Below are 24,250 nucleotides of genomic sequence, written 5' to 3' on the forward strand. Positions count from 1 at the left end.
TCGCACGTTAGATGGCGGTGTATATATGTAGGATAAAAAACTTTACCTAAGATTCATTATGATTTTTAAGGTGAACTATTTTCTCATTACTTTCCAGTTGTAAGAAACACATCACCACCTTGAAATTTCTTCTTCTATATTATCATTATTACACTGTAAAACTGGCATAATTCGCGGTGAAACCATTTAAAACAAAGAACGGCGCAAGATGATCTCAAGATGTATAATAAAATTATAATGGGAAAACACCATAAATAATGTAGCAACATAATAATAAATACTGTCAATTCGATGTCACGTAAGGTGTCAAACTTTGCTCTGATATTTGCGTGCAATGCAAGTTCCAGGAAGCAAGCCAGCGATATTGAATCAAGACAAGAAAATAATCTAGCAAAAACAGTAGCAGTAAACTTTGATATGTTGTGTTGTGTAGAAAATTAACAAAAGAATTTACTAGTGCAGTCGCGAATAATCAAATATTAAAAGATCTTGAGTGTTTATGATATTCGGCCGGCGACGAAAGTAATGTAACCAGAGATGTCTTCTAGTGGTCAGGATATTGAAACATCCAGCGTAGACTCTCCTCAGTCCCACTGCGAGTCTCCTTATAGTTCTCCATCTCAACAAGTGCCGCATTTGGCGTTTACTTTAACCACACTTAACATGAGTACAGGTTAGTGAAAATATAAAATGTTATATTTGACTATTATTGTCTATATATTATATTATATACCATAAGGGACCTAAGTAGGATACAGATGGAGTGGAGTGCCTGCTGTTGTTTCACAAAAGCTGAATGAATGTATATGTGTCAATCTGATAGACAATGAAAAAAACTTCTGAATTCCTGAGTTAGATGAGGTTTCTTTTATTTTCAAGTACACATATATTATCAAAGTATGGACTAGCTTAGGACATTCTTATTTTTATGTAGTGATTATTGTGGAAAACATATACTAGCCCAAATAACTTTCATGCAATGATCTTTATTTTTGTTGTAGAAAATTAGCTTTTTGACACAAGTAACTGTTTGTACAACGTGTTTATCAAAATCAACATTTTGAATTTATTTTTTTCTCTTTCAAGCATGTTGTTTGTTACAGTCTTGGCTGTGAAAGCCTGATAAAATAAACTTTATTTTGAAGATTTCAGGCAACCTGCCTGAAGCTCTACAAAAGCCTCCTCATGTATACTGTTGTTGCCTTTCAGCTGTCAAATTCAAAATTTAGATTTTTGACAATAATGACTACTTACCTTCGTTTCTTGTTGGTTTTTTATAGTAATTCATAACTAGTTTTTACAAAATAGGTAATAGATAATATTCTTTCTCTTCTTTTCATTGGCATTAGGTAAAATGCAAGATACAAGAGAATTTTTAAATCCACTTCGTAACATAGATTCAAGGTATTTTTTAGTGAAAAATACTTTGTTCAAAATAAAGACCTTAACAACATGTGTTAGCATTATTTATCATACAATCATACTAAGTATATTTAAATATATTAGTGTATCTAACTGTATTTATATAAATTAGTATAATTCAATTACAATATTATTATTATTTTATGTATTGCATTAACTTGTAGTATGGGATTTATGCAAGAATGTAATGGGCAATCAATGAAAATTTTTAAAGTGCTTGAATATTTTTCTGTTCAAAGGAATAACATTAAGTAGGTACATATCAGAAAAAAAATTTCAAAATTTTCTGCACAGCCCATAAATATCTTACATTAAAATTCTTTTGAACTTTTGAATTCTTCGATATTGCAAGATTTTGTAAAAAGATTTGTACTTTTTCCATATTATAAGTATTTATAAAAATGTCATTATTGACACAAGCTTTTATTGTTGTCAGGGAGATATGCATTCAATGCATGACAAAAATAGGTATTATGTCCGTGCAGTAAACTGTTGAGCAGTACCCACATCTGGGGCTGTTCCTGGGTGCACAATCACTTATCATTGTCATTCAAATGAAATGTGTGTACAAAATTTCAGCTGAATTGGTTGAAGAATCTGATTCAAAATTTGGTTGCAAGATTCCACCCAAGACATAGGGACATAGATAGGTGCCTACCTACGTTATTACATAGGTTACATATTATAAAGTGCAATAGTTTTTAGATTTCAGAACAAGAAAAGTTTTCTAGAGGAAAGTAGATTGTAGTCATTAGATTACACAAGCTAACTTGGCTAAGATTCATTTCTCAACCTCTGTAATAAATTAATTGATTATTTAAATACGTAGGTAAATCGATTAGGCAAAATCACTAATATATCTGTCTTGAACACATCGACAGATTTAGAATAGGTAAGGGAGGTAATTCAAAATAAGTGCTCACACTCCTTACATTATAGAGCTCATTATGATTGTTCTATTTAATAGGGACCTAACACTACCAAGCCAATTTTTGAGTGGGTTTAGGTTATGTTTTTTGACACTGACACGTTTTATTTTTATTATATACCTATTATTGTATGGACGAACTTTTTACATCTGGCAAAATGAAGTTCAAAAGAGTTTGAATGTCCAAAATTTATTGGATGGACAGAAAAATCTCCCAACTTTTTTCGGACATTAGTTAATGTTTCAGCAAAAAAATATTCAAGAGCTTTGTCTCATTGATTGCCCATTGTATAACAAAATCAACATTTGCACAGAAAATTAACTACTCCTCTATTGTATATATAAAAGGAACTTACTATTAATTTTCCATATAAATGTTGATGTTTACAATGTGATTAATTACTTGGTTCATGCAAAATTTAAAGTAATAAGGCCACTGTAAAAAAACTAACACAGTATGCAGTAAACTTATCAGTTGAAACTTATTATTTGTCTATCAGTTGGGAATACCTTAATTGTATTAGTAATTATTGGACATGTCAAAGTTTATATTGGCCACAACATGACTGATAAAGCTCAGGGTTTTCCAACAATTGTTTATGTACGTAAATGCAATGCAAGTATGGCTAAAACATATCAATTTACTTTGTATTTGTATTTATTAGCTACTTAGTAGTGAGATATTTAACTATTTTAAATGTATTTAATTTTTTTTTCAATGTATAATCTTTGACAACGCAAGTCTCTCATTTGAAAAACTTTGTTACATGATAGTAGTAGTGTAATACTACTGGTACCTATTAAAAAGTATCTAAGTAATTAAAAAATTATATTGAAAAACTCATTTATTAATCTTTTTGTACAGATACATATAACACAGAGCCCGCAATAAGGGCAGTATTGGGTAGGATTTACTGAAATTTGTATTGGAATGGGAAAAATTTTACCTGCATACTAAAACGCGAGCAAAAGCTGGCATACCTATAATAATGAAGAAATGTAAACAATACATCACAAACAGACATTGTAAAACATGCCAATGTCCTTGGTTGGATTAGGTATTTTCAGAAGTCTGATAGAGGCTCACTTATACTTATCACTATCTTATATCATGTTATACCAGTGTTTGTGCCCAATGTTTTAAAACAACAACTTCAAAGTTTCTGTATTGTTAGTCATTATATTGTTGTTTCATATAATAAAATTTTGAGCATTTAGTAGCTGCATATACCTTCATATAGGTACCTTCTTCATGCTACTACTACCTACTAGCTTTGTCGGCAACCAGCCTTGAAGGCAACATTTCCAGTTTTAGCGGGCAGTTATTTTAAATGTGTGTATTATTACAGCATGCCAGCCATTTCTGCGAATAGTCGAGCAGCCGCAGGACCACTTCCGGTTCCGCTACAAGAGCGAAATGGTGGGCACGCACGGCTGTTTGCTTGGCAAATCCCAAAATTCGTCAAGGAACAAAACTCACCCCACAGTAGAGGTATAGTGTGGATTGTGTAGAAAGGATTCTTAAATTTCCTAGTTATAAAAAAAACAGGTATTTTACAGTCCCAGTCAATGATTTGACCGGGACCGGTACGTCAACAAACTGGAAGTAGGTACTGTCCAGTCCACCCGGGACTGGACAGAAGCTAGTGAAATAAATAAAGACTAAAATAAAAAACGAATATTTAAAAATTATTTGACAGTTGTGTTATTCGAGAATTTACACGAAATTCAGAACGTTCATTGTTCTAATTTTGATTTTTACAACGGTTGCATTGTAGTGTTATGGTTTATGGTTCACAACTTTTTATATAGTGAACCCGTGCCGTGTATTTCTTTTGTTGTTAGCATAAATAGGTTCATATGAGTTACATAACGAAACAAAGCATTGTTAAGAAATCACGTACGGTCAACCAACTCACAAAACAATACGTACTGTATTTACTTGTAATTACTTGTAAAGTCCCTATACCTACATCAGAGGCCTTACTGCGGGTTTACTTCTCACCATCGTATCGAAGTGGCATACATCATATTATAAATTTAGTGGCATGTGGTTCCGCCCTAGAATAAGACCACATTATATTCTCCCGTGGATGTCGTACAAACTTACGAAGCAACTAAGGGACACATAGCCTTAGCAACTGTTAGGCAATAGCATTTCCAAGGAGCCCAGCTTTAGCTCAGTTCGTTATTTTCGATTAGTGTATGTTTAAAACTAATCAGTAGGTACCTGTCCTGATTGTGTACTTAACACCTGGTACATCACACTCGCCGGGCGGTTTTAACTCGCTTTACTATCCTAACAGCTAGTGAACTATCCCGGGCGGGCTGTCATCAGGTGTCGACTGGCCCAGGACAAGAATTCAGGCGAGCACCCCCACAAACTCCTGGAGGAGGAGCAGGATCGAGATGTGAGCTATGAGGTGCCTGAACAAGGCAGCTACAAAGTCGGGTATGTAATTTAATCTGTATTTCAAACTTATTACGTTTATTTATTTACAAATTTTTATTTCATTCACCCAAAGTTACAAGTTAAATTTGTCCCTGTTATAATTAGGATTTATTTAGGGTAATACAAATAAGGCACAATACATTGAACGGGAACAAATTAATGATGACTCTTTAGTTTTTTAGTTCTTTGTTATTAAGGGAAAGTTGAAAGCAACATGTGTTTTGCTATTTGAAGATTTTAAAATTAGAAAAAAGAAATCTTTAACTTTTTGGTTGCTTTGTTATAGGTTTGGCGGCATGGGTATTATACACACGGCCAAGAAAGACGTCCCCGGGTTGTTGTATACTAAATATGCTCAAATGAACACCCAGATGTCTCTAAAAGAGGTAACACATTGTTCGTAAGATTTTTTTCATTTAGGTTCACGAAACTGACATAACAGTGCCAAGCTTGACATTTAAAAATTAATAAAGAATATTTAAGAAACGCTTACCACCAGGTAAGCATTTTTTAAATATTCTTAATTAAGTCGGTTGGGTAATGCCGATGCATTATGTGTTCTCTTTTCTGTTTGTCTTGTTTTGACTAACAGCGGGATCATTATATATCTTTTATTAATTAGGTATTACAGCGTAAATCTTAACTGTAACATCAAAGGTACTGTATAACACAAACACATGTAATAATAATTTAAACAATTTTGATGAATCAATTTAGAGAAATCAACGTTTTTTATATAATATCCGGATAATATGCCTCTTCATTGAAATATACGTTATTTGGACTTTTCAATGGCTTCTTATCATGCAAAATTCCCGACAGACATACCTACAGTAAAGAAGCTGTATGTGTGATATGAATTATTATTACGGCTTTATGCCTTCCTAAAACTAATACCAGTCTGTAATTTAAATACTGGTATTAGTTTTAGGAAGGCATAATTGAGCCTTTGTTATTTCCGGACTCAGAATCAATGACGTACCTATGTACCTAGTACATTAGCGATGTCGTAGTTTTTATACGCTGCATACCTATTATCATCGAATATTTTATATATTTTTATTACCTATTGTTTTTGGTTCCTTATGCGACGAAATATCTATAAATATTGTCTTTATAAAGAACCCCATTGGAATGTTGATAATATTATTTTAGTACTTATATTTTTCTTTAATTTTTTACAATAATTGTTTCATTAGTAATTTTACTTGCATTAATTAACATGAAATATATTGGTAAACGACTTCCAAACATTAACTTAATAGTAATTAGACAGGATTAACTGGAACAAGAATTGTTAATTTACTAATTACTTAATTTCTAAGTCAAAGAAAGAAAAATAGAAAAATAAGGGTAAGAAAGAAATATTACCAATCACATTAGTAAATGAAAAGGAGGAGTCGAAAGCTAACCAATCGGTGTCGAATATGATAATAACTAGCATCGGTCGCTAGGCCTGTAGAGGCTAGAGGTGTAGAGGTATGGCTTGGTCAGTATACTACGAAATCTACTCGACGCCACACGATTTTCGTGTCCGCTGATACATCTATGAATCATCGAAGTCCGATATGACAATAATAAGCTGTAGTGATGTTAACCCCGCGTCTGACTGCCAGTTCTCATATGATTCTGATATCGGTAAGTTAAAGTTTATTATTGTTACAGCTCCGTGCGCACTGTGAAAGTGAAGCGAAGAAGATAAACTTAAATATTGTTCGTCTAAGATTCAGCGCGCATGATATCAATACTGATGCGGAAATTTGCCCGCCAGTGTTTTCAGATCCCATCCACAACATGAGTAAGTTTTTATTTACAATACTATGACTGTTTTTACCTAACAACTGTATTGTGTACACATAAACAAAATAGTATGAAAAATAATTCTAATAATAATACTTTGGCGGAGATTACTTCTCAGTAATTTTTTGCTTGTTGGTTTATTGTCGTTGTCGCGTCTAGGTGATATATTATGGCTTTGTCCACGTTTTTAAACATGTTGCATAGCCATCTACGAAAGATTTGTTTTTACTTTGGCATGCATTTGTGCCTGTTTTTTTTTGTTTTTTTCATATATGCTGTAAAATAGTAGATTAATAATGGGAGGGAGGGCTGTAGTCGATGATGAGTAGATTATACACCAAGATGGTAAAGCGAAGCATTTTAGACGCGGCGTAACTATCCGGAAATAATATTTAAGTCAAGAGTGAAATGTCGGTTTACTGTTGAGTGTTTGTCTGGTTGGGTCTGCTTTTCACTTCGTTTGCGAGGAAATTAACAACAATATAAAAAAGTATTTTAAATTTTCGTGGATGTATGCGCCAGTTTATCTTGGCCAATTAATTTACCGGCCACCATTAAGTACCTATAGTGCTGGAATTGGAATGGAGGGGCTTTAGCTAAGTTACCCCTTGACCAAAATAAAAGCGAAATACATGATTTTAAAGTCTGGAGGACATCATACTTACAAAAAATGGTGTTACATTTCACATTTGAGTGAATTTGTATCATATTATTTTAAATTATACAACATTTAAACACACATTTCAGATATTTGTACCGGGTTTATTTTTTTACCGGGTATTTTGTCCTTTTTGTTTATTTAAGCTGGCTTCTTATAATCTGATTAGATCAAGGATTTAGTAAGTACTTCGACGGAATACCTACTAATTCCATGGATTAGATTAATAATTTACTTTCTAGATTATTTTACTTACAGGCTGATTACTTTTAATCATAACGTAACGTCAAACTTTACGAGCATGTGAAGTGAAAATGTAGTTTTGTGACTTACCATGCTTTTTGTAGTTACACTGTATCGTGTAAGAATATAATTTGACAGCACCTATAAGAAAATTGCTCCAAAATGACAACTTATGGCTATGTAATTTGGAGCTCAACACTGTTAGGATACTTTTGCCGCTATCCCGCATTCTGTTTAAGAAAGAAGCTATTCGTTTGCGTCTGATGGCATAGGTAGTATTCGTTATTGGCCGTAGTTTCACCTTAATAGACATACACATATAACGCATCACTAATAAATTGTTTAAATGTGAATTATAAACCCACCCAAACAATTGTATATGCATACACCTACGGAAAAATATTTTGTGTCTAATTAATGTCACAATATATTATAATATAATAGAGGCGGAGCCCCTGTTGATTTATATTTTGATACACATCTATTCTTTGTAGAAAGCGCGTCAACCAATGACTTGAAAATTTGCCGCATCAGTAAGACCATTGGCCGGCCCATGGGTGGTGATGATGTCTTTATATTCGTGGAAAAAGTCAATAAAAGTACGTATTATTTATTTGTTATTATATTTTTTAATCATTACTTTGGTTACTCACAGGCGTCGAATTCCTACTGGATGACGATTCCGGGACGTCCTGCTCCTGATAGTGGACGGGAGTTGTGACACTACGTTTTCTGTTGTCTGATAATTGCCAGACAATTGTTGTCTGGGATTTTTGAGATATAATGTAGCCTATAGCAATCTTGGATAATGTACCTTTCTAATGGTGATAGATTCGGTTCGGTAGTTTCGGAGATTACCCGCCTGAAACATACAAACTCACAAACGCTTACCTCTTTATAATAATAATATAGATATATTATTTCGGATGTACTTCTTTAAGAGTGTCTTTTGTATTGTCGTAAGTATGTATTTTTATTTTAAGAGAACAACTGCAATCTACGATGCCGTCCGTAGCAAGGCATCATCAATATCTACAAAAATAAGTATTAAATGACGTCAGCAAACGCCACTAAGTTGCTTCGACCAATCCAAGTCACGCCACGCCCATAAGTCGCTTGACATGTAGCGTTCCGAGAACACCCACACTACTGGCTATCGTAAAAATCAATATAACCGACTTTAATATCAATTCCAGGAAAATGTATGACGTACATAAAATGCGAATCCCAACTTATCTTGTACTTTGATATTGTTGAAAATCTATTCTATTTCTTATAGACAGTTTACATTTTGCAATTGATTTGCTTATCTGCGGTTTAGTGGAATTGGTAATCAGCACTTGTGTGTGTCCTGAAAATTAATCTCTACTTTTATTGTTGTATCTCTACGTCGAAGTTTGGTTTCAGTTAATGGAATATGTATGAGAGACTATCGTTTATTCAAAAATCAAATTTATCATTATTATTCAATTATAGCATTTTAAGACATCAATTCATATTATTCTACAAAGACTAGGGTTTAGCGTAGAAATAGCATAGAATCGAATCGAATTCGCATAAAACATGTACAAATAGGTAATCTTTATTTTTCATAAGCGTTTATTATTATACAGTTTTTTTGATCTACAGAAAACATAAAGATACGGTTCTTTGAATTAGCTCCGACCGGAGAAGAAGTGTGGCACGCCTATGCACACTTTTTGGAAAGCGATGTCCATCACCAATATGCGATAGCATTCAGGTAAATAATATTTATAGTCATTCATTTAGTACATATTTGTATCTTTTTATTGTATTAAATGTTCATTACCCTCTACAATCTACAATCTTATCCATGTGCTCATTTATTTATTTATTTCAAATACTTACCCTCTTTCTTAGAAACATTTAAAATCATTTCCAGTCAAAATAAATTGTTGGCTCCTCCAGCCTATCGGCGATCTCAGACAGATGCCGGCGCGAATGATTGTACTTTGCATAGATTGTATGTGAGTTTTGTTTCCACAAGGATAAATCAGCTATGTACTTCGATACCGGAAAAGTTTGGCTAACTGTTTGCAAATGGTGTGGAGCCGGCATTATAGTACGAAAAAATACTTTATAGTTACAACTAAAATATATGGATATATAGATAAAATCAGACTTGTCTCAAACAGTCATTACGTCTATCACAATATGTATATCAGTCAAAAAGGTGATAGGTTGAGCCAGAATTCTGACCGCACTAGGCCAATTATGATGATGCACCTTTAAATCAGGATCTCCTAAATTAATAATTGCAGTTCGCAGCGAGTATCATTTAAATGTAGTAATTTCTCTAGTTGCAATATTATTTAGTTGTTTTTGTTTATCACTACACTTAATCAAATGTTCTTTTGAGTCTTCTCTGTCCGTGGTGTGGAGGAGTTCAATCGCTTTAACATTCACATGGTAAAGCGGCCTGTGTTCATGTGCTTCTGTATTACGCCAAGAACAAAAGGATCTACCAACCTACATTACTCATTTTTAACAGCACGCCGCAATACAGAGACCCCTACACAAGCTCCGATGTGACTGTGTACTTCGAACTGCAACGGCCACAGGATGGCCGAACCAGCGACCCGAAGGAATTCAAGTATAAAGCTGAAGTAGCGTGCAAACTGCAGAACAAAAAACGGAAAGCAAATTCGTCGTATTCGTCGATTAATTCAAACAGTAAGTTGCATTTATCGAGTACAATCTGTTACCCGCCTATCCGTCCGAACTACATTGTTTGACTTTGGACATAAACAATATTATATATCCCAAATTTCATCTAAATCGACCCAGCTGTTTAACCGTGAAAGTGTGCCAGACACTTAAGAATTTTATAGTAGAAATATTATGTAGTATGGAAGTATAGCTACATAGGTGTAACCATCTGCGACGGGCTGTACCTAGGCTACATCTAGGTGTAACGGCACTTCGGGGTTTAGCCAAAGTTTAAAATGTATAAATATAATACGTATATTTCTCGATAGAAATATACATGGTGAAAATCTATTGACATAGTGCAGTAAGTGCCCGATTAAAACTATATTATAACATTTTATAACATAAAACGCACTAGGCATACAGGCATGAAATATCCAATATTTCTTCAAAAAGTGGTTCCCGATATAATGTTAATGAAAACATGAACAATTGCTAGTCTTATGTGTATAAATCTTAAAGCTCATAATTTTTTGCTGTATTGTGCAAAGTGTATTTAATTATATGCTTATGGTTTAATAGTTGGTTGGTTAATCCATTGTTCAAATAGTTTGTTTTGGGAATATGATATGTAGCAAATGTCTTGACATCCAGTTTTTGTCTTAAAATTGTATTTAATACAATTTTCGTCAGTTCATTTTCGCCGGTTTATTACAAACACTCATTGATTTAAAGATATTTCTTACTAGCTATAGATATAGAATTTGCTTCACCCGCGTGAAATTATCTGCCAAAGCAGAGAATGGAAGAAATGATTTTCATACAAACTTTCACCTTCTAATGTACCTAGCCATTTTTGGTTGATTAAAAAAGTAGCCTATGTTTGAACGGGGGATCCTATTAGTATCGATGTAACATAATCAGTTCTTGCAATTAGCCTATATGTGCTCTTGATTGAAATTCCGTTTATGAATGTCTTTATTTTAAAAATTTGGTGAACATGTTTTTTATTTACAAATGCTTTTAGGCAGTTCCATGAAGAGCGATGTTCCAGCCACTGTCATGCTAGTAAGTACCTAAAGTTTAATGTAACATTATTTATACTTTTAGTAGTTTTACGTAATATTAAATGTATTTCAAAAATTAGCTTTAAAGTTATTTTATATAATCAGGGAGTAACAAAATAACTAAATACGCACCAACTGGTACAAACGTTGAGTATATGCGTATTGCGTAGTTTCGAGTTAATATCAACACTCCTAAAAAGTAGTTGTCGGTCGCGTCTACTGTATCGAAGACAAAAGCCTCTTATGAGACCCTTTTTAGAAGTAAAGAACTTGAAACTTCCCAGAATCTAACCAAAGCACCATATATCATCACCTTGTATGTATACAGGTATCTATAACACTCTGGCAGACCCTGGGCTCCGGAAGAAACCGGGAAAACGATCATATTAGAAACAAAGATTAGTTTCGAAATTATTAAAATAATGTTATGTGTAAACCATTCATGTGTTAAGCACAAGTAGGATGTCTGACAAACACTTGAGACTAGTTGACGTTTTCTCGTGACCCTTGACAAAATTTATTGCTCTTCAAGTGACAGGCGATCCAACCCACTTTAATAGCTTTTGCAATTCTAAGAATCTATGAAATATGAACAAAAAAGCCGTTTACTGACGAGAGGGTATACCCTGCTTTACACTTCTAGTGTTTAGCACTCAAAAGTCATGCTAAATTAGTGTTAAGCGATATACCTACTTTGAATTCAAGTGTTGCTAAATATAGACGTAAATATTGACTTTGAACTTGTTATTTCAGCAGGCCTGTAACGGAGCGTTCGATGGTTCACATGATGTGGACATGGCCGCTACCACAATACAATCGGTAAGTTTCTCGACACAGAAATGTTGTTGCAATTATAAAATAAAAATGAGTCCATTTTATATATTTAATTACAACATATGAACAAATTTAAATTGATTTGGCTGGATACTACTACTACACTTCTACACAATGGACGTTTGGAAATAAAGCATTACGTAATTCATATACAAATATTATGAATAGACTTCTCCAGTGGATCGAAGTAAACAAACTGTTCTTGTTGTTAAAAACTAAATTCATAATAGGGTTCTACATATTATTGGAGCGACTTCAAAAAGTAAATTGTCTGAGGGCTTTAAACGCTGCCTGATATAGACACATCGGCTGCAAAAATATGTCTATTTATTATGCTTCTGGGCAAAGGTCTCTCTTTTTGTTTTCTATATATGTCTGTCTTGGGGCATTTGATGGCAACCACGCTTTAATTACCACCAGCACCTACTTACTAATAAAGCTAATCATCTCAGTAATGTTAGCCTAGGCTAACATCACTGAGTTGTGGCCTGTTTAAATTGCTGCAGCACAACATCTATAATTCTATCTGTCTTTTTTGGTAGTTTAGCGTGTTTGTATTCATGTATGTTATGTATTTGTGAATTTTTGAATAAATTTGTTTCTATTCTATTCTAAATTTCAATTTTCAATAAATAAATAGTTGTATTTTTGATTATGTAGATACCGCAATTGCCCATCGGCAACAACTCGCCCCACAGCGACCTCGGCGACGCTTTGTTGTTAAACTTATCCGCCAACACGAGTCCGGCCGAGCGCCACTTTTACAACGACAATCCGGTGCTAGCGCAGTGTAACGTGCCTATGCACTCTCTACCCGATTTTAACTCTACGGAGCTGAAACAGATATTAGAACACAATTCTGATATGACGGCTGAGGAAAAGATGAGATTCTCCGAAGCTGATTGGTCCAGTAAGTATTTGTTTAAATTATTTTAATGTTTTTTTGACATATCATCTTTTTCATAAAATGATTTAAGCTGAAATAGCTTCTAAGCGTTCGTTAACTTTTTATAATGAATTTAATTTGTATTTCTATCTTTTATAACAATCTGAACCATTAAATAATGTAATGTTAAACAAAATTTTGAGCACATTATATTTATATGAAACCTATTACGTAAACTAAACGTAGGTGTCGAGTGGCAGCAATAGAGTAATCATACTTGTGAAATAATAAATAAATATAATTCGTGTAGAAGTTTCACATTAGAACGTTTCAGCAGAATTAGATTAACATTGTCTAACATTGTTGCAGAGTACCTAGAATCGTTTGGGAGCTTGCCGGAAGAGGTAATTGTTTTGTTTCACTGGAATATCTATTAGGTACTATAATTGTTCTTTTACTAGCCATTTTATAAATCTGCTCGCCCATCAGTAGGATTGAAAGAAAAAAGTACTCATAAATTTTATGGAAATTATAACACATGTATATATTGCCCCAGATTGCCCCATAATCTCGATTCCAGCAATATACCTACAATACATCTAAACGTGGCCTTCGAGTTTCGTAACTCCCGTAAGAAATAAAGACGTAAATTCGTAAGGTGACAATTTTGCGACATAAGAATAATTTCAGAATTTTATTTTACAGACAAACAGCATGTCTTTCATAAGAGATAGTTTGATTCCTGACTCTGGCGTCAATAAGGTGAGTTATAGCAATATTTTACTTCTATGTTTGTTGGTCTCAAAGTATGTTAAACAAGAAAACATTATAGATGTCAACACATGTTTACATTTGAACATCAACTTTCAGTGTCAAAATTGTTGACAAAATTTCAAGTATTGCCATCAACATTTCAATGAAATTTGAAATGAAATTTTAGGGTGGTGCTACTCAAAGTACAAATAAAGCATCGAATTCTTCCCAAATGGCTGTCGAGACCCAAGCAGACGTCGACAAATTCAAATTGAATATATTCGACAAAATAAAGGGCCAGGAGAAACCGTTCTATAAAGCGGAAGATGGACAGGAAGTCAAAAAGGTGAATAGTCATAAAAAAATCGATATTTATAGCTTTGGTCAATAATATCTATGCTATTACTACTACTATTGGTAGAGAATGCTTTAAACAAAAATAAGTACTTTATTGGTAAAAAAAACTTTTTTTACCAATACAGTACAAAGTCTGGACTGAATAGTCTGGACTTTATACTGTATTGGTAAATAAAGTTTTAATAAATAATATTTACGAAAGTTACAAGCTACAATAATACCATTTGATTTATAATATATCGTGAAAAAGGGTTTGTGAAGATCTAATTTCTGAATAAATGTTTTAACTTTGTCTTTTTGGAGTATCTTGCAATTGATTGGAACTCATGTTCCACTAGCTGGAACAAACTGGTAGAGATAAATATTGCGAAGCACTCATTTCATGACCACAATTTAAGCCTAATATGTTTATTTGATATAGTTACAGCCTTTTTTAAAGTAGAATTAATAAATTTTATTATTATTATTTAAAATATTTATTTTTTTCTTATTATATTTTTCAGTTGGTAGTCGAATTAGTAGAATTGATGAGGAAAACGCCGCTGAAGAAGAATGTCATTCGAATCAAGCTCGAACGACTGGTGGAGAAGCGGCTGTCGAACGGAGACACGTAAGTGATGGATTTCGGGGAACCTCTGTGGTTGCACTGTTCACGCGTAATTTTCAATGTTTATTATCATTTGTGTATACTGCCTCTTTATCTATGGTTTGTTAATGAAACGTCAACTGTCCCATAAATAATGTTGCCAATTATGGGTAAGCAAGTAAGTAAAACAGTTTATTGCACCAAAAACAAGATAATTGAATAAGATAATAAGAAATATATACGTGTACATATGCTTACAAACATATGAAACAAATAAAAAGATTTAAATTGGTGGATCCTGGCTAGTTTCACAGTGAAACCACCGAATCTTATTTTTCACTTGCCCTATTTATAAAAACAAGAATTTCACTGAACACTTTCGGCGAGAAGTGTTCTATTTTCACCAACAACAGGTGGAATGATTCATTTGGAAAGTTAGACGTATTATATATGGTATGGGCGAAGCTGCTGCCGAAATAGATTCAATGTTTATTTTATTTTTATATCAAATCCACGATATTTTATTCATATTATATTCGTTGGCGCCATTCATATGGTTATTTATTTATTTATTTATTTGTTTATTTATTTATTCATTCATTCATTCATTAATTAATTTATTTATTTGTTTATTCGTATTCATAATGCACGTGTCATAATTTTTGTCCGCAACATACTCCAAAACTAATCAACCGATTTTGATGTAATTTTGCGCGGTAAATACATCTAAATGTTCACACAACTGAGGCATACATAGTTTAGTATAAAACAGTATACAATAAAAGTCGGCGCAGACGGACTGTGTACGTATGCGTGCACGTTTGTTGCATGGAATTGTGGCTGGCTGCATATACCTATGGCCTACGCATCCATTACAATTTCATACAACAATCACGCACACACCTGCATTACGCAGTTGGTTTGTAGACCAGGCACGAACATTCTTGTTATTGTTACCGTTTTTGCTATGGTTACAGAAAAAGCGCAAATAAAAACCAGCCTTAAATTTACTCCAACAAATTTTTCATTTTCAAGGCTGGTTTTATTTACGCTTTTTTCGTATTCCCAAATACGGATACCATAATGATAGCAAGAATGTGTTTAATTGGCCTACTGCACCGGCCTTAGTAAACGTTAAAATTTATACCAATGCATTGGTATACGTGAGCTTTGTCAACCACTTGGGTTCGTCGGTGTCCTCACCAGTTGGGGTCTTCCCGTCCCCAACTAGGATGATAGTATTGGACTAAGGCGATCCAAGATTTTATGTTATTACGTAAGTGACTAGCGCTTTATATGTGAATATATATTATTATATGTATAGAGACGGTCCTGTAACTATAACGTTCGTTGAAATAAATTAAGTATGTTTGTATTGCATTAAGTATGTTTGTATTGCAATAAGTAATTGTCTAGCATAATTAAGTATATAATCTATTTGTTTGTGTGTATTGGGAAGAGGTGGAGACTGACATAAGAATATTTTTCTCGCGGACGAAGCCAAGGCCAACAGTAATCATGTTCGCAATGTTTCAACGGATGTAGTTCAAGTTAAGTCACCACTGTTGTCACAGCACCCGCTAAATACTTTACCATATCGATGTAGATAACCTTTGACCGTAATTTGCATGCGTGGAGTGAAGTGATGTATGCATTACAGTAGGTACCTACCTAAATATATTTAGTAGGTATTTAGGCACTCAGAATTTTGGAGCAGTTAATTATACCTTTATTAATGCAAAAGATGTTTTAACCTATCTCTATTGAATAATCAATTCCAGCAATAAGCCGCCTTACAGCGAAATGTGACCTTCGAGTTTGCAACTCTCGGCTCTGTCTACCCCGTAAGGGATATAGACGTGATACTGTATGTACGTATTTTGCTATTACACAGGTTTTTGCACATGTCACTCAACAGCAACCGCCCAAGTTTCGAATATATCGTCAAGATGGCTCACCACCTGGGGATGACACACCTCCTAAACTTGCAAAATAATAGTCTACAAACAATATTACATCTGGCTATAGTCGCCGAGGAGCCAACGCTTGTTGCGTTCCTTATTAGTAAAGGTAATTTAAAATGAGAATTTTTCATTTTTCAGCAAAATTGTCGCATTGTAAAATAACCAGTTACAAATAATTATTTGTAGAAAAGTTTATTGGTTCTCACTATCTATTATTTCGATTGAAGGGACAAATCTCAGTAGAGGACTTTAATAATGCTAACAACTATACAATTTTAGTAAACAAGGACAATATCGGATTATAAAAAGTTTTCGTAAAATTTGCGGTTTAATTCATGCACCATTAGTTTCTGGTGAAGGGAAACATCGTGAGGAAACTTACACTCTAGCTGATAATTTATCATCTAGTGTGTGAAATGGAGAAGGTAATGGCAAACCACTCTATTAATAATGCCAATTTGTAGACACTTTTAGTTTGGCTGGCATTATTATGATAAGCATGACCCTGTGGCATGACCAGATGGTGCACCTAACGGCTCCAGACGTTGGAACTCCTCAACGGTTTACTTTAGGCACATGATTTTTTTGTCACACATTGAATCTCTCCGAAAGTTTGTGTCAAAAATGCAATTATTGTTAAAAACAATTGATTTATATGTCAGGCTGCGATCCGATGTTGGAGGACGAGCACGGCAACAAGGCGATACACTACGCGGTGATGTGTCGCGAAGATGCCTCGTGCCTCGACTCGCTGCTGCAGGCCATACGGAGACATGGGGTGCCTCACGACATCAACACTAGTATCGGTGGTAAGTCATTACATTCAAAGCCTAATTCTTCAGAAAGTCCTTTATATTTATAAACTTGAGGTCCGTCCCGGCTTCGCTCGGGTAAAACCATAAAAATGCCTATGTCACTCCTAACCGTTTCATCTATTTCTGTGCAAAATTTCATCAAAATCGGTACAGTACTAGTAGTTCATTCATTATAAACAAAAATACATATATTTTCTCTTTATAATATTTGTGTGGAAAAACATAGAATGAGTAAGTTCGACACTTGTAAGATACTAACGTACAATACTATTTATATTTTACAACATATACATATATAGATAATCAACCAAGACCCAGACGTCAATCTAAAAAAGGTCATTTTCCATCTTGACCTGACTGGTGATCGAGCCCGGAACCTCCAGTGTAGCAGTCCATGGTAGGCAGGATGACCATTACACAGAGGTCGTCGGTCTTTATAGATGGCAGGCCTTTAAATTACCGTACTCTAGATTTCATTGACTAATTTTTGTTGTCTGAATGTCTTTATCCATAACACATTTGCTACAAACTTCAGTGTACCTATACTTAGGTATATTTGAATATCCGCAATTTGGTTTTTTACCTGATCATCTTTAGTCTTAATAATGTATGTCAAAAATTCATAATATCTAGCTGTAATAATTGAATTTCCATATGATTTATGCCCTAAATTTTTTAAAATTGAATCAGTTTAGCTATTATAAGCGTTAAAAATGTGTAAATTCCTTATTTATACTAATACGACATTTGAACTTTATATATTACCGTGAAATCCATAAAACTTCAGGTTCTATTCTCGAGTGAATATTATAAAATGTATTTTTTATTTCTCAACAGATAAGCACATTACGGCCCTCCACCTTGCAGTGACATACAAATCGGTTGCGAAGACACAATGCCTTTTGAAGCACGGCGCTAGCTGCAGTGTGACAGATAGCGACGGCCGCACTCCGCTACATGTCGCCGCCAAGATGAACTACCGGCTCGTGATGGCTAAGCTTCTGGACTACGTGCCAAACGTGACTATTTTTTGTATTTGTATAGTAATTTGTATATTAAACATAATATAATTCCTCTAAACACCAGCCTACGATTCGAAACCTGTACTCTAGGCTATAATTTGTCATCTAGAATGTGAAATGGAGAACACAATGGCAAACCACTTCATTAATCATTGCCAAGAAAGTCGTTCTGTGCTTCGTTCCATTTAATGACCACAACCTTTAGCCATGAGGAATACTTTTTTGCCGCGGTTTCGTCCGCGTTTATTTTTACCATAATTAGCCCCTATAAAAGTCATTTGGGGGTTGATTTTTGAAAAAAATACCTGTGTTTGATAATTATAGTACCCGGTGTAAGACAGCCGACGGGCTAATAATAATATGCTGTTTGTTTGTTTGTTTGTCTGTCTGTTCGGCTTTGACAGCTAAAACCTTAGCTCGATTTTGATTAAATTTGATATGCATTTAGAAAGCTCAAACATAGTTCAAACATAGGCTATTTTTTCAAAAATAAACCCCCAAACGACTACAATGGGTGCTAAAAGTTTGTATGAAAATCATATCGGTTCCGCTTCCGATAAGAAATTCACGCGAAGCCGCGGGAAAAGATAGTAATGAAATATTTCAACCCTTTTTCTTGTTATCAGCATGTGATTGAAGCAGTTGACGGGCGAGGTTACACCGCTCTGCAGATCTTGTGTGACTGCAGCGTGCAAGAGGATACGGTCGAAATGGTCAAGATGCTACTCGATAAGAAGGTAATTACCTTCCATTAGGCAACCGGGACTAACGGCTAAATGTGCCTTCCGAATCACGGAGGAGATCAAGTTAATCCATATTAGGTCACCCATCCAATGACCGACAATTGTGAGACTTAACCACTGTGCCGTTGCGCTCCTCGTTTTTTTGTATTATAATGTAAAGTAATCCGCAGGCGGACCCTCGTGCCCATAGGCCCCAGTCCGCGTGGCATCTGGCCCGGAACAAACCTCGACTGCGTGAAGTGATGCAGCCTTTTATTGGTGATGACGTCATGGACGAGGACGATATCAAGTCCGAACCGGATGACGATATCAAGTCTGAGCCTGAAGTCGATTCCGGTGACGAGGTAAATTAAAAATACTATATATATTTCTGTCAGTGGTGTGATATTTTCGCTTATTATTGTGACAATCTTTAAAATGAGGAGCATTTTGGTTAACGTTGTGAATTAATATTGATTTATACAGCGGGAATTAAAATTAGAAATTAAAAAAAAAAAGTTTATCGTTTTTGGTTAACTATCGTTTTCAAGTATCAGCTTTTTATGACGATTATGATATTTCAAAATGTAATTTGTGTCATTATTTTGTAAATATCAATACATATATGTTATGAAAATGTTTGTCGTTCCTTTACATCAAAATGAATCATAGCTATTTTAAAATAAAAAAAATATAGCTATTTTAAAATAAAAAAATAAAAATGAGACAAAGTTGATATTTTGAACATCATCTGTAAACAGAGAAAACTATAGAACCCGTCATCCGTCCATTTAGTTCATACAAGAAAGACATGTGTTTATTAGAAATACACGAAATAGCGCTAATAAGAAACGAGAAATATCGCTGATATATATTGCTTATTTCCTACAACCAATTTGCTAATTTGCATGATTGCCGGATAGGGCCTGGAAGTCGTATGGAAATCTTCTATCTCATTTTCACTGGTCTATCGTCTATATAGTTTTCTTGGTCTTTGACACGATCACCCGTTTCCATAGTACGTAGAAGCAGAGATGTGTCTACCGGAGCTGTCGTCGTATATATCGGAGTTGTCGACAGCCATGGACGCGTCCGGTGCGTGGAGAGCGCTCGCCGCCAAACTCTCCTTGGACTCCATGTCCTCCTGGTTCCAGAACACGGCCAACCCCTCAAGAACCCTGCTGAATTTCCTCAAGGTCAGTTTTCTTTTCTTCTTTATCGATCTCAACCATAACATATTTTTTGTATACGTTTTGACCATGTTGATCCATGAGGATTAATGTTTTACTGGCCACCGATAAAAAATAAATACATTGTTTTATTCTTGATTTAAATATTTTTTCACACAATGGCAGATACTAATATTCCCGCCGATTGCTTGTATGTGATATTTGATAAATTCATTGTATTTTTCAAAAGTCAATTTATTGCTGACCAAAGATTTTGGCCACCATGTACTGTGTTTGTTAGAGAAAAATCTAAATGGTCCCTTCTAGCATGATAGGGATCAGCACTGGTTAAATGATTTTATTTCGGCATTTCTTCTCAGCAATGGTCGTACGATATACCAGTAGTTTGTAGCTTTTCGAGAAATACTATGTAATTTACGATTTGACGTGAAGAAGTGCCTGTAATTACTGAATAAATAATTTGATTTAAACTTCTCGCAGTACCGCTTCTTATCGAAGATTGACGACCGTAATCGTTATTCTATTGAAACTGCTGTACGGAAGAGCGTTCGGGCACTAGAATGAACCCAATCTCTTGAATTCTTCAGACACACCTACTGGCTATAAGTTGTCTCTGGATTTCCCCTTGCATTACCAGCTCAAGAATGACGTGTATTACCCCTCTTAATATGTATCGGAAATATTGCAGCTTTATCTTTTTGACACAATTCAACACTTCCCCTCCTCATTTTTTTTAAACAACAAAATTAAAGAGTAAATATGCAAACATTTGATAGAGACAAAGTATAGCTCATTTGCCCAGCCATCTGTTTCTACTGGCAAATGTTATGTTTCGGTGAGAGAGACAGTGTAATTACAGGGTTACGTGGTAAAAGATCCTTCAAAAGACCTCGTAGTTAAGATGTTGCTGATGTGGTTGTTGTATGGAGGTGGTGTGGTACATAATCATTATCTTAACCACGACAATTCCACTGCTATGATGCCCATGACATTTAAATATTTTCCCTTCATATTTCAGCAAAGTGACAGCGACATCACATCCAGATCTCTCGCCACAACGCTCGAAGAATTAGGAGAAAGGGAAGCGGCAAATATCATAAGGAAATACATTGATTAAATAATAATATTCCTTTATTTTCGTAGGTGGGGGCTTTGGTTATTATAGAGAATCTTCCGATCCAATTTATTAAATTACATCGAAATAGCCTTTCATATCTCACTCCGTTCTGTATGCGAAACACTGGCTGCGTCGTGTGCGCGTGCGCGTGCTATTCCAATGCCACTGGTACTAAATATTTAGACATCTGTTTCAGTTGTCTATCGCGTTTGATCACTATACAACATATTTTGCTCAAAATTGCATATTTTATTATCATTTGTTATATATATCTACTAGTCTTATGAAATGTTACGATTATAATTGCCATTTTAGTGAAAATTATTAATATGTCAGCTTTGATCGATTGACATGTGCATTATGTAATAGATTTTTTTTATATTTTATCAAACATTTTGAGTTGGTCACCATTGTTAATATATGGAATATACTAAGTCAAGACTCCTCTTTAAGGTGAACTTATTTATTCTGAAAGATTCGTTTTAAGTGTTATCTTTCTTATAGCCATAGGACGTTTTTGATGTAAGAATGGTTTGATTTTAGCTAAAGTTGGCTATAAAATACAATATTTTTTGTAATACTGGTCAATATATAGCCATTTTTCCCTCATGTCACGATGTCCAATATGGGCATAGTATATTTGGCATATAGGATAAAACTTATTTTTTAATATATCATTTAAGATGACATTGTACAATAAATTGTAATATAACTTTTTGTCTTAATGAATTATGTGCATTTAATAATAATTATTATTTGATGTGCTTATTAGTCTGCGAGCCGAACTCATTTGAAATAAACCCTGTGGTTAGCAAGAGCTTTTTGCGAGCACGTAATCGAGTCTGTCAATATATATATGGAAAATGAATGGTGCCTCTATCGTACGTAAAAGGAACTATCAATTTTCCATATAAATTTTGATGTTCGGAACATGCTCTACATTCTCGTAACTCGTACTAAAACCAGACTAAGTTTTATATCAAATAAGTTCTGCATTTGTGTTCAAACAGGTAATGACCTATATATTCATTTTATATTCGTTACTTTGCAAATGTGTCTGTTCAAGTTTGGAGTGCATGATAAGTGATTCACAGGAACCGAATTAATATCCCTTCATAATTATTTTTGCTATGTTCTGTAAAAAATATTGTCGATACATCAGTATGAGCTGGAACTGAGGTATGTATGGTAACAAATACGATTTTATATTAATTTAACGCACGTTACATGTCTATAATCACAGTCACAGTCAGTTCCCTAATATATATTTTTAGTTTGAACAATAAAGTTCAGCTTTGCAACATTTATTGCTGCATTTTCAGCGTTTAGCGATAAGAACACATTATATTATTACAGTTAAGTAACTTTATGAACCTGTGATACATGTAAAAGTGTCTTATTGTCGTTTTTATTGGAACACAAATGAATGTGTGTTTGAAATGTAATTTCTAAAATAAAATAAATTCGCTCAAATTATTTGGTGCGATAATATGGTATGCGTCGTTGCCAAAAAAAGTACTCTCTCTCTATATACCTGTAATATGGCGTAGCCTCGAACCTGATAGTACATTGTAATAAACAGTGTTTGTTGATTGTTTTAACCAATCAACAAGGTGGGAAACAAGAAGACTAGCTATGGTTCTGATTTATAAAAAAACTAAATAGCTATATTAAACTTATGTTGGTTCCTGGACGTTGGTTTGTTTATATTTATCCTGTCTTGTGCGATACCTAATATAAAAATACCTTTTATTGCACCAAAGCAAAGCACAAAAAAGAAATTTTGAAATACAACAAAATAAAAAGCATATAGCTATATATAATATACATACAGGTATACTTATATAGGTATACTTTAGTAAGTGTAAACTGGCCTTTATTCTTTAATTAATTTTATGTAGCGTAATTCTTAATATAGCACCATTTGTATTAATAAATACTTAGTGCCGTAGATATAGAAAACTTCGTTTCTTTTATACAAGAAAGATACATTTGGATTAGAAATTTAATCGAACAAACAGGAGAGAGTTCTTATATATTTTGTTCCACACCGTTGCCCATTTTTACAAGACCCAATCTGCCGCTTTGTATTGGAAGGGCTCAGGTGGGTTGAGAAGTTCATCTCATTTGGTTATGCCAGCCCGCCATCTTTAGTTTCCTTTGTCTTTGCCTAGTGCAGTAAAAAATATCGAATTTTACAGCCAAGTCTAGTTACCAAGTCGCTATTTTGTTTTAGCACAGTTGAACGGCGTAGTCAGGGTAGTTTGGATGGCAGAGATGCATAGATGCCGGCTTGTTATTTTTATGGTGTCCACAAAGCATGTTATAAAAATTTTGGGCAAAATTTGCTATTTTTGTCATACTTTTGTGACCAATAAATGATATTTTGTTAGCGTACATAAGTAAAAATGTGACCAATTTCACAAGATCGGATTGAATTTAAAAATTTTAGCTATAGGTATATATTGTTGTATTTTGTAATTTTTAATTAAAGATATATTTTTATTCTTCAGTTTTATTCATTAACATTTTTTCTTTACTATCTAAGTATACTTGAAAAGGAAGTAAACAACGCGATTTTGTATAAAATTATTGCAGGCGTTCAAAGGCTACGGGGTAGCGTGTGAACGCCTGCAATAAATTGCATTAAATTTTTACCGGTGACGGTGACCACTTACCATTATTAGACAAATGAGTGCGGACTACATAAGTGGAACACGAATATACATTTTGATGCGGAATGATTATTGACGGTCTCGATATT

General features: G+C 34.1%; 1 protein-coding gene across 1 annotated transcript; it reads left to right on the forward strand.

Moving 5' to 3' along the window:
• Positions 1–314: 314 nt before the first annotated feature.
• Positions 315–23,991, forward strand: Rel (Relish). Its single transcript, XM_053748075.2, has 22 exons — positions 315–673; positions 3,700–3,842; positions 4,657–4,802; positions 5,089–5,188; positions 6,468–6,600; positions 7,998–8,102; positions 9,133–9,244; positions 10,016–10,197; positions 11,201–11,241; positions 11,994–12,059; positions 12,735–12,984; positions 13,330–13,364; positions 13,666–13,722; positions 13,901–14,059; positions 14,574–14,680; positions 16,551–16,726; positions 17,283–17,429; positions 18,273–18,454; positions 19,084–19,194; positions 19,371–19,544; positions 20,199–20,375; positions 21,388–23,991. The coding sequence occupies exons 1-22, from the start codon at positions 538–540 to the stop codon at positions 21,484–21,486; spliced, it is 2,838 nt and encodes a 945-aa protein (XP_053604050.1). The 5' UTR covers positions 315–537; the 3' UTR covers positions 21,487–23,991.
• The last annotated feature ends 259 nt before the right edge of the window (positions 23,992–24,250 follow it).

The sequence above is a fragment of the Plodia interpunctella genome, chromosome 7 (genome assembly GCF_027563975.2).
Source record: "Plodia interpunctella isolate USDA-ARS_2022_Savannah chromosome 7, ilPloInte3.2, whole genome shotgun sequence".
NCBI lineage: Eukaryota > Metazoa > Arthropoda > Insecta > Lepidoptera > Pyralidae > Plodia > Plodia interpunctella.

Bases quoted from the DNA above. Each gene is read 5' to 3' on its own strand.
- Rel (XM_053748075.2), top strand. From the start codon at position 538: ATGTCTTCTAGTGGTCAGGATATTGAAACATCCAGCGTAGACTCTCCT. The intron at 5,189-6,467 runs GTAACACATTGT...TTATTGTTACAG, and splicing joins CCCAGATGTCTCTAAAAGAG to CTCCGTGCGCACTGTGAAAG. The intron at 19,545-20,198 runs GTAAATTAAAAA...CCGTTTCCATAG, and splicing joins AAGTCGATTCCGGTGACGAG to TACGTAGAAGCAGAGATGTG.